The sequence below is a fragment of the Solanum dulcamara genome, chromosome 10, assembly GCF_947179165.1.
Source record: "Solanum dulcamara chromosome 10, daSolDulc1.2, whole genome shotgun sequence".
NCBI lineage: Eukaryota > Viridiplantae > Streptophyta > Magnoliopsida > Solanales > Solanaceae > Solanum > Solanum dulcamara.
In genome coordinates, this window is record NC_077246.1 from 28,642,339 (window position 1) to 28,654,596 (window position 12,258).

Genomic DNA, 12,258 nt, shown 5'->3' on the forward strand with positions numbered 1-12,258 from the left:
CATTCAAAGTAATGAACTAGAAGCAAGTAGAGATGATAAAAAAGATCCTGAGATGGTTTGGTTATATGTCCATCTGTAGATGCATTAGTCGGTAGGTGTGAATCCATGGTGATTAAAGTTGTTTATAGGGGAGGAGGTAGGCCTAAAGTCGCATTTAAAAATGTCTCAGAAAACCTACAATTTTTTGGAATTCATGCATATTTGCAAAAAATAGGTAAAATGGAAGAAAGATTTATATATGCAATAGTAGTGAGTTGTGGTTAACATTTAGTTCTCTAGGAGGAGCCTTCAAGTCTCGTTAGAGATTAAATATGACAGTATAGTATCTAGAGTGCTTACATAGATAGCTAATTACAAAAAGCTAGGAAATCCACTATCTGTATTTCATTTACTATACATGGCTCTTTTCACCAAAAACATAAAGTGGTAGGGAATCTAAACTTTCAAAAATTGAGTTAGTACTTATTCTAAAAAAACAAACAAACATTGAGTTAGTTCTGATCTAAATGAAGCATTATGGTTAGTGATGATTCATTTTGCCGACTCCAACTTGCGTGGCATTGAGGCATAATTGTTTTTGTAGAAGAAATACACTATAAGTTATACAATCATCAATTGGTTAATGTTTTACCCACCCTAGGGTTAATTAAATGGAAAAGTTTTTGAGTCCATATGTTTATTGTTTCTCAAGGCTTACTAAAGGATATGTCCTTATTGCATCTCAAGAAGATTCTATTGTACCACTCCCTTTTAGTTCTTTATGAAACCTTTGGTCAGTATTTCAATGGATTCATATCCTTTGAGTTCTTAGCCAATTTCGTGAGGATTACTATTTTACGAGAACCAACATGTCAGGGTTAAAATGATCTTATTACTTGAATTGAGTTCCCAGATATTACTATTGCAAAACCTTTCCGTAGAAGAAAGGTATTTTTGTTTAGGCTCAGATATGGATAAACATTGAGCTACAGCATGTTTGAAATATGTTAATATCATGAGAGCTTTGGTCAGTTTTTTAAGATTTCATATCCTTTTAGTTCTTAGCCAATATCTTAAGAACCATCATGAGAGATGTGGAGTATTTATGATCTATATGAAAACCAACTGCCCAAGGTTAAAATGATCTTTAACTTGTAGTTGAGTTCCCGGCTATTACTGTACACAAGATTTTACAATAGAAAGGTCATCTTATTTAAGGTTAAAAGCGGTTAAACAATGAGCTGTAGTATATTCAAAGTATGATACATCTACAAGAGTCATCCACAAGAGTCACTGTTTGGTACAAATATTGATATTTTGTGGAGCGAAAGAGCTCAACTTTTTTTTACTTTTCATGACTTGGAAAAAGTTACTAGCAAAATCGCAGAGGCTTATGCGACAAAACAAAAAATGAGGGGAGATGTAACCCCATTAATTGAGACATGTAATGTCAACCTTTGAATTGGAAGCTTTTACGGGTTTATACACATACTTGGATCTGCAAGGGTTTTCTAAATTGCTGATTACTGTTCTATGCTGGAGGAAAATATTGGTAGTCTTTTCTATTATGAGATGATGATATATCATCCAGATTATGGCATCTCTTTAGCAGTGCATAAATTAAATCGAGTCTCTGTCGCTAGCCTTTATGACTTACTATAGAATCCTCCAAGTTTTTCCTTTCACCATAGAAATCTTATCATTGACAGAATTTATCTATCTATTTATTTGCTTAATTTTTTAGGTAATAAACAAATTAGACAAATGAATAATATCTGAAATATCGTATACAAACAGAGCGCTTGATTTTGTATACATCTTGTATGAGGAGTTTCCTTTTCAGTTAATAATATCTATTGCTTATCAAATATGGGGGTAACTCTTGAATCAAATAATTCTAGTAAAGGTAAATTGAAGCCAAAGTTCCTTCTAATAAAGTAGCTGTTGAAGATATTGCCTGTTCTTAATGATTGTGTAATTTTGTTTTTCTAATAGCTTAATTTACCTTCACAGTCAGAGATGGATGCTAATTTTCTTTCTAGTGTATATCACACCGGGCAGCTGGTTTCTTGCATTGTCTTGCACTTGGATGACGATAAGAAAGAAGCAGGGAAGAGAAAGATTTGGCTTTCCTTGCGTCTCTCTTTATTGCACAAGAACTTAACTCTTGACGTTATTCAAGAAGGAATGGTATGTTAATTATCTTTTAGTTAGCACCATTTTGAGTTATATTTTACTGTTGTAGTCTGAATAAGGAGCTTATTGCAAGATGAGGTTATATTTACCTTTTGCTGAAAAAGGAAAAACTGAAGGCTTCATTGTTTCCCCTAGAGAAATGGTCCAGCCTTGTGCTTTAGGTTGAGGAGAAAATTAGGAAGTGCTTATCGAAAAACAAAAAAGATAATTAGAATTTATCCAACGGTTTGATTTGCGATTCAGATTTTGAGAATACTTGAGAAAAGAGTGAATAAGCAAATTGTTAATTTTCTATTGCGGATTAAAGCAATAAGAAAGACTTATTGTATGATAACCCAAAAATCCACCTTGTGGAAAGGATAACTCAGAGATCCAAGGTGAACATATGTTATTCAATTTCAATCTATCAATTACTTCTGAATTCGACAAAAAATATTTGGTTATATGAATCCTCTGTAACCATTCTGCAATATCAAGCCAAGGTCATTCTAATTTTACTTTGCTCATAAATAATTTTGAGCTCTCTAATGTTAGAGCTTCTTTAAATTTCACACTGAACAGTGGCAATACAAGTTTATCCAAAACTAGAAATACTCACGGTTAATATTTGATTTATTGTAATGTAACAACAATAAGTAAACTTTAATTCCACTATTTGATAGTAATATTATGTATCTGTTCCTTCCGTTGTATCTTATACTTGGTTAAGTATGCATTGATGCCACAAAATTATAAGTTTGAGACAATTTTTGTCCCTGTAATTTTGGATCTCCTTCGTCTTGTTTTAGCACCTTCAATCATCATAGTGTCGAAGCTAAAGATGGTGGGTGCATGTAGGACATGGCCTAAACACCATAGGTGACATTATCTTTGTCCTCTATGTGTGGTACACCTCTTAGAGCCTATTTGGAGGGCTTATAACTTATGGCTTATCAGCATTAATCATAAGTTAGGAATTCTAACTTTTGGCTTTTGACTTTTTGCTATTTTAGCTTAAAACATAAGTTGCTTAAAAACACTTTTATTTTACCCAAGCACTACAAAAGTGCTTAAAAACATCTAAAATAAGACAATCCAAACATATTCTTAATCTTGTCTAATATTGTATGATTGAACATGTATTTTTTACATCCAGTTTTCTTGGACCCTCATCCTTGGGATATGTTACGGATCAACATTCACTTCCATATAATTTCGTGTTGTCACCACCAGGGGTGTTAAATGGGAAAGTTGGGCTAAATTTGGATGAGTCAAAATGGGCTAAGTTACTAAATGAGTTGGATCAAAATGGGCTAAACAATGTTCATAACGCAACCTACCTAACTTTTACTAAGTTTTAGTATTCTTGTTTATTTTCTTATAATTTATTTAATTACCTGATAAAACTTTTTTCCTTTATTAGGACTTTATATAATATGTCAAACAAAAACTATCTTTTAAAATATATTTTGGCAAGGTTTCTGATGGATCAATTTGGGCGGGTTAAAATGGGTTGAGTTAATGAATAGGTGGGTCATAAACTTGCCCAAATCTGGGCAGATCATGTTTTCATGGGCTAATTTTGTCACCTCTAGTGACAACATTCTAAAGAATGTCTTCCTTTTAGGTATTTTCCTATTACAACAAGCATGTCGCGGTGTTTTGTGCTAACCATCCTATCATGATACTATTTTCTATATCTTATTTAGTATGCCATTCACTAGTAAGACTGACTATTCATACATAATCCTGTTCCAGTGTGGCCCTTATTTGGCAAGGGGTCTAATTGGCAGTCCATATAAAATGTCTTCCTTCTACCTATCGTAAAAGCTTTACCTTATAAGTGATTCTCCATTCTTCCATATTTTGATGGACACTCGTCACTTCCAATAACTAACACAATATCGTTTTCAAAAAAGCATGTACCAAAAAGTCAAAATGGACATGCTGCTCTAATTTAAAAGTGCTCTTCCTAAATAATATGTGTTACTGTTCAGGGGGTGTAGAGCAATGATATCAAGAGTGAATTGTTAGGAATGAACAAAATATGATTAAAAGAATGTACAGTTGATAGGACCATTTAAAAAAATGTATAGTTGATAGGACCATTGTTAAAAAAGAATGTACAGTTGAAACAATACAAAACAAATAAAACGAATGTACTGTTGGTAGTAGTTTTTTTGATAAAGTAAGAAATTTCAATAGAAAAGGGTAAAAGCTTGCTTGTATGCAAGAAGTATACTAAAAGTAGAAAACCGCACAAGAGGACATGGTTTTCTACAAATAACATACACATCTATACATTTAGGAATCTTATGGGTGCACCAAAAAAGAAATAATAAAAAATAGGTTACTCCTCATGTGTACAAAGTCTTTCTCTTCTCCCTCAAAAGCTCTTCTATTCTTATCTGCCATATGATCCACATAAATGCTAGAGGAGCAACAACCCATTCCCTGCATCCGCTCTTCCTTCTTCTAAGTGTCCAACTAAACATTGTTTCTTCACAGTGTTTGACATCACCCACTTTAGTCTGAACCATCTCAGAATTTCCCTCCATAAACAAGAAGCTATCCAACAATGTAGAAGGTGATTCACATCTTCACCTGATTCTTTGCACATGAAACACCAACTGACACAAGTTGTCTTTTTCTTCCTCAAATTTTCTACCGTCAGGATCACTCCCTTCGTAGCTAGCAAAGTGAAAAAACATACCTTTCTTGGTACCCTAGGGATCCATGCTGATATATGTGGAAAATCACTCTCTTCCCTATTTAGAAGCTTCTCATAATATGACTTCATTGAAAAATACCATGCCCCTCCACCGTCCGTCTCCATATATCATGGCTATCTATAGTAGCTTTTTGTCGGTGAAGCAAATCAAGCAAGTTTTAAAAATTTGTCAAACTCCCATTCTTGCGAATTTCGCTGAAACCTCAAATCCCAAAGCAGTTCTCCCCCCTTGTGTACTCCATATCCGTTGAACCAACATTTTTTTGGCCAGAAATATGTCACGCCCCAACCTCAAGAGGCGCATCGGCACCCGGTGCACACCTGATCCTAAGCTGACCCAGTTAGACATCTATGCTAATGACGCACCCCAACTATACCCAACAAACACACAAACAAGTATATCTTCGCTTATTAGAAGCCTTGGCCAGCAAGGCCACAATCAGAGATTCTCGTAGCATCTCAGCTAACACAACAACTTACAACAAAATATAAGTAAATCCTTATGTGGGTCGTCAAGGCCATCATGATATCTATAATTACAAAAAGACGGTATATACGAAGGCCAACAAGACCGTCACATTGATAGTACAAAAGTAACAAGGCTGACACTACCGACAATGTACTAATATACAATCCCAAGTCTACAAGCCTTAAATAGTGATATACTTGGTAGGGACAGGCCCCCGACCCACCCATCATCTATCTACAACAAAAGACTGACAAATTTCTAAATCTGGCAACTCCGAAATCGTTCAAAGTGAAGGTCATTTCACAAAATGGGGCGGCTTTTTATCATTCGGAGAAGATATATTAGGAATTACATTTTGTTTTGATGAAGAGACAAAATACACATGATATATGTTGGAAGTTAAGATAAGATGATTGAGAAATCTACAATGGTTTTTAACAGTATTGTTACACATGCCAACATTCCTATGCATTGTTCAGTGCGACTTCAATGCTTTTGTTGAGATGTGGGTTGGTGGGATGGCTAGTTTTTGGGCTTTACTATGAATGTTGTGCCATAATTTGAAAAGTACAATGGTTTTTAACAGTATTGGTACACATTCCAGCCTTCCTATGCATTGTTCAGTGCGACTTCAATGCTTTTGCTGAGATATGGGTTGGTAGGATGGCTAGATTTTGGGCTTTGCTATGAATGTTGTGCTACCATTTGAAAAGTAATAGGGAAATAACCATACGTCAATGCAAAAATAAAATAAAGTTCATAGTTTTAAACTTAGAATGGTTTGATGACAACATATTTTCCTTGTAATCCCACAAGTGGGGTCTTGGGAAGGTGGTGTGTGCGCAACCTTATCCTTACCTAGACTGTTCTCGATAGACCTCTGGGTCAAGTAAAACAGATCCAAATCAAGTATGGAAACAAAATACAGTAATGTAGAAGCCATCCTAAAAATAATGGAGAAAGAGAACAGTAGCAACAACAAATAACATGGTAAACGAAGCAAAAGGCCAGGTGAAACAATAGGTCATAATGAAATCGAAAACTTATAAAGGTTTGAATTCTATGTATCCTCCGTTGGTTTTGTAACTCCATCAAATTTTTGAATCCCATGAATCGTTCCTTAGTTTTGAACTTATAAATGTTTGAACTCTGTGAATTCTTCGTTGGTTTTGAATCTTATGAAGCTTTCCTTGGGTTCCACTTGTTAATCCTTCATATTTCAGTAGCATATGCTTGAGGAGTTCCGTGTTTTCGTTGGGGGTATTTGGTCCATATTCCAAAACTTTTTCTGTTACAAGAAAGTGGCTAATTTTTGATAGCAGATATTAAAAGTGGCCATTTACCTACTTCGTCCTCTTACTATGCAAACCAGTTAACTATGAAAACAAGAAGATGAGGAGGATGCTGCCACTTACCTTAGCAGGGCGAATTATCCTTGATCCTGATTTTTAAGGTAGCTAAGGTATTTAGGTGACTGAACTAATCATCGATACACAGGGAATCTTATGTGTGCTAAAAAATGTACAAAGCAAGCAAGTCTGAGGGGGTGTTCTCAGCTCTTGACATTTCTTTGTAGAAAAACTTCCTGATCTTTATATTCCTTTCCCTTTACTAGAAGAAAAATGTAAATTATCTAAATTATTTTGTGCCTAATCAACTTTAGGAACTGGTGTATTAATTTCCCTTTTGTATTATGCTAAATTCGTGTTCTTTAAATGATAAATTTACATTCCTTTACCTGATATTACTCATTTTCCTGAACATGTGCCTTATCTTTTTCTGATGTACAGATTCTTAGTGCATACGTGAAAAGCATGGAAGACCATGGTTATATGATTCATTTTGGGCTGCCTTCCTTCTCAGGATTTATGCCAAAAGAATCAGGTAATCTTCACGTCCACTCAAACACTCCCTTTTGATTCATTCTCTTACTAACAACAATATTAGCTGCACCTAGAAGCTACTTGTGTAAAGTTTTGATCTACATATCTGTATGCAGATCCCTGAGCCTCCTTGCTTTAATAAACCGTATGAAGCTTTGAAGGGCCAAGTTCTCTATTTCTGCAGCTTTGATGCTGTGTTATCTGGTGCTTGGATGTCATTTCTTGAAAGTGTGTTCTTGATTAAAATGCATAAAGCAAAAGCATATGCATTTTTCTTTCATGCATTTGTTTGAAGGGAAAAAGAAATTGCTTGTAGGAAAGAGAACTTAATTTGGATGATTGATGTTGCAAACCTATAAATATGTAGAAATGGCTCCTGCTTAAGAGTTAAGTTTTTATTTGAGGTTGTTCACACTATTTAACACTGTATTAGATCAAACACAATTCTTTGTATGAACCTTATTGTCACTAATCAATAATATACTTTCATGTAGTGGAGTGTGTTGTATACGTAAATAGATAAACAAATAAAAGTATCTCATCTCTAAGAGTGAAAAGTCAACTTTCAGGCACTTTTTTCTCTTATTGTATAACTAAAGTCAGCTTTGATGTGTTTATATGTGGAGGATATCATATTTTGAATCAATGTTACTTTTCCTTGTGGGATATGCTTGTATCTCCTTTTTGCAAGGCCAACTTTGATGCCATGGTAGTGTACTAAATTTTAACCTTTGACGAGACAGTTTGGAGTTGTAGAAATCATTGAGCTTCTCAAGGAACATAGAATTTTTTTGGTTGGTCCCAAATCATTCTTTCTTGTTGTCTTTATTAGAGCACACCAGATTTAATGCCCTGTAGAAATGACAAGGTGAATTTGATGAAGGACATATTCGACAAAGAACTTGTTCTTTTGTGTGTAGCTTTTATGTATATAAGTGATCTTAGAAATAAACTTGAAAAAATGAAGAAATTAGGTCTTGAGTTGGGAACCTTGTAATTTTTTCATGTGATGATTTTGGTGGAATTCTTGTCTTTAAGAGTAGCAAGCATTTTTCTTGCATCTAGTTTGAATCATATTTAGTAAGATGGAGGAGACTGTACGAGGTCGTTTGGTTCACCTAGATACTAGTTTTGCAGGAATTACGATGCAGAGCGAAGTTATTTTACTTTTTCCGACAAAGGTTAGATAACCTTATGAATAATGTGACAAACACCTATATTCAAATTCCTAAGCTTGTTGAACCTTTGGGAAGGATTTCTTAAAGATCCTATGGTCGTATAATAGAATAACGTTAGGTAGCCGTGTATAATTGTTAGAATACTGAGTTACTTAGAGTAGACTAACCTTGGTGTGGGGAGGTATTGATAGTAGTGGAGTGCCAGGGCTTGAAAAATCAAAGAATGAGGGAAGAGTTCGGAAAAACTTGGACTAGGTTCTATTTATAGACTTGAGATCGAATTGCGCTTGGGCATTGAGGGCTCCATTGCGCGCGATGGGCGTTGCAATCTATACTTGGACAAAACTATTTTTTCTCCCTTGCATTTGGTCGTGGTGCGACCTCCACCGCATCCAACTTGGGCACGAAAGAGTTGCGTCCTTCCATCTTAATGACAAACACTTCGCATTTTCCCCTTTTCCCATCTAACCTTGATCGCGGCGTGACCTCCATTGTGACGAACTTCATCGCGATGGATGTAGTGTTTTGGACGGAGTAAGGCGACAAGGCCCTGCCTCGCCCGCGGCGAGGCGAGCGGCGAGGCACTCGCCTTTTTGAATTGAGGTGCCAATTAATACCAAATTCTTAAAATATTTAATTGCATATATAAATATCCAAAATCTCAATAGCAATAACGTATATTAGCAAATATTTTAATTCAAAAACTAATAGTAGATACTAAAAGTCTAGAACTTGAATGATTCAATAATTCATAAGACAATTGACAAACAATACTAGAACTCTAAAAGTCTATTCTTCTTCAAGATTATCATCAACATCCATTTCATTATGATTATATTGCTCCTCATCTTCCTCCTCCTCGGATTCTTCATCAATTAGTGTCCGAGACGTCCTACTTGAACTTGTAGATGCAGTTTGTACTCCTTTGCCCTTGTCAAGTGCCCTTGATCTTTGAAGGAATTCCCCTAAGACCATAGATACTCTCGTCAGCTCCAATTGCCGTAGCAACAGTACCCCAAGTAAGATCACCTTCCTCATAGACTAGTTCATCTTCTTGATCTTTGGAGCATCCAACCAACCATTCATTTGCTTTATCAATATAATCCAAGGCAATTGCATCAATGGTATCACAAGCATCATAACGACGTTTCAATGTTCTATTGTACTTAATGTACACTACATCATTGAGACGCAATAGTGCAAGCCTATTTTTCTTTTTAGAATGAATTTGCTCATAAGTGTAGATGTTACCTAACAAATACTAATAATAATATAATATGGATATTAGGATATAAAATATTCTTTCTTATGTGTTCAAACACACTCCAATTTCGCTCACATCCGGATGAGCTACTAGTTAGACTTAAAACTTTCATGGCAAAACTTTTGCAAGTTTGAAGTTTGACTACCAAATAGTGACCACCATTCAACTATAAAAAAATAAATTTAAAGGTTAATAATAAGTATAAATAAGTCAAATAACTTAAGTAAAGCTATAGTATAAAGAACTAAATCAACTCAATTACCCGGTGACCTTGTGTCTTTGGCTCTTTGAGCCTGACCACAACCAAACAGTCCATCACCATTTTTGTACCTAGGAAGCTCAGCGACTAGTAAATCTTGTGTTGCTATATTGGGGTTCATCTCCTCAACACATGCATGATAACTCGTCCACACATCTTGTTGTATAGTGCCATCTTCATAAGCTTTATAAAACAATCCTGGTTCAAAATATGGCCTGCAACATGCAAAGGTCGATGGAGTTGGCCAGTCCACCTTGCATTAATGATTTCAAACACTTTCTCATATTGTTTCTTAACTCCACCAAAGGCCCGCTCAATAGTTCCTTTCGCTCTATCCATTGCTTCGTAAATATAGCCCATTGGTGGTACCTGTCGTACATTAGGGTGATTAAGGACATGTATGAGGGTGCCAAAATCAGGGTAAGGACAGTAGGAGGGGACTCAGAGCACTTTCCAGTTGTGATGGGGTTGTATCAAGGATCAGCTCTTAGTCCGTTTTTATTTGCCTTTGTCATGGATGGATTGACGCGACAAATTCAAGGTTAGGTGCCACGGTGTATGCTTTTCGTGGACGACATAGTCCTGATCGATGAGACTCGTTGTGGAGTTAACGCTAAGCTGGATGATTGGAGACATACCTTGGAGTCTAAAGGGTTTAAGCTGAGTAGGACCAAGACAGAGTACTTAGAGTGCAAGTTCAGTGAGACACCTCAGGAGGTTGGCGCGGAAGTTAGGCTTGGTGACCAGGCCATCCACTAGAAAAGTAGTTTCAAGTACCTGGGTCTATCATGCAAGGCAGCGGGGAGATTGACGATGATGTCACACACCGTATTGGGGCAGGGTGGATGAAATAGAGGCTCGCTTCCGGTGTGCTATGTGACAAGAAGGTGCCACCACAACTTAAGGGTAAGTTCTACAAAGTGGTGGTTAGACCGGCTATGTTATATAGGGCTGAATGTTGGCCAGTTAAGGTCTCTCACGTTCAAAAGATGAAAGTTGCAAGAGCAGTCGACTTGTGCGAGTCTGCGAGAGAAGAAGAAAGAAACTCTTGCGGCGAGTCGCGACTTCAAAATAACAAAAAAAACCTAAAATTTTCTTTTAATAATAAATGAGTTCTCTTTTTAAAAAAATTTGAAAGGCGCGCCTTTCTCACCATCGCCTCGCCATGTCGCCCCTCTCCATTTCTTCACCTCTTGTCGCCTATTGGATCTCGCCGAGAAGAGAAAAGGCGACAAGCCATCGCCTCGCCTCGCCATGTAGCCTTTGGCGAGAGGCGAGCGTCTTTCAGAACACTGGATGGACGTTGCTTTGCATCCTGTATCGTGGCACTTAGGCTAAAAATCACGACTTCGGTAAATCTTGCGTAACATCTTGTACCGACGAGCGGTTTGATGCTTTGGAATCTAAACACGAGCACAATGTCGGGTATGACCACACATTCTAATTAACACTACATGACCCTTCCAAATAAACTCTAAATTGCTGAGCACAACCATATCTTAAGGTTTGGATCACATTATCCATGTCTGATGGGTCAACCCTTAGTACGAAAGTACGCGGCGTTACCGGAACCCTAGACCTGAAAAGAAGCAGTAGCGAGGCGGATCTGAGTGTAATTCTAAGAAGTGACAATTCTTTTCTTTTCCTTCTTTTAACAGTAGTCTTTCTTTTTTTTTTTCAAAAAAAGAAACATTTGTTTCTTTTGCTTCATGCTTCTGTCCAACAAGCGGTCACTTCTTCCACCTTGTGCCGCCTCAGCCATCTGAAGATTTTTGGAAGGTATAACTATGGGGAAAAGGAAATTAGGTAAGAATACCTTGTCCAGCATCTAGACCTATTATAATCTTTGCTGTCCAGAGGGTGGCATAGAAGTTAGAGAAAATGATGAGAAATTTTTGGTGGGAGGTAACAGAAAGTTCTGCCTAATTAAGCAGGAAACTGTGCATCTCTTGTGAAGGTGAGGATATTGGGATCAAAGACTTGAAGGCCTTCAATAGAGCCCTTTATTAGGGAATTTCAGTTGTCAACCATAGCCATAAGGTCTGTTAAGTCTTCAAAAGACGGAAACATCACACATTATACTAGTTTCTTCTGTTATCAACTGTAGGAAATCAGTATTGTATCACTAAGTTATATCATTTGTTCCAAATCATGTAGTCCTATTGGAATGAACTTTTGCTCAAAATGGAGAGTTTTGAAGCAGTTTCATGATTTTAGGCTGAAACTACCAGACCATTATCCGCAATAAACTTGTTGCATTTCCTTAATTTTTGTAATCCTCTTTTTCCGATTTCTGCCAGTGCAAATTCTTTTCTCTTTC

At 36.5% G+C, this 12,258-nt stretch overlaps 1 protein-coding gene across 1 annotated transcript in view; it reads left to right on the plus strand.

The window, feature by feature from the left end:
* The window catches only part of LOC129871398 (rRNA biogenesis protein RRP5), a 46,658-nt gene that overhangs the window by 3,777 nt on the left and 30,623 nt on the right, over positions 1-12,258 (plus strand). Inside the window, exons 4-5 of the mRNA XM_055946305.1 lie at positions 1,993-2,169; positions 7,145-7,238. Coding sequence (XP_055802280.1) covers positions 1,993-2,169; positions 7,145-7,238 — 271 coding nt within the window. The remainder of the gene's footprint in view (positions 1-1,992; positions 2,170-7,144; positions 7,239-12,258) is intronic.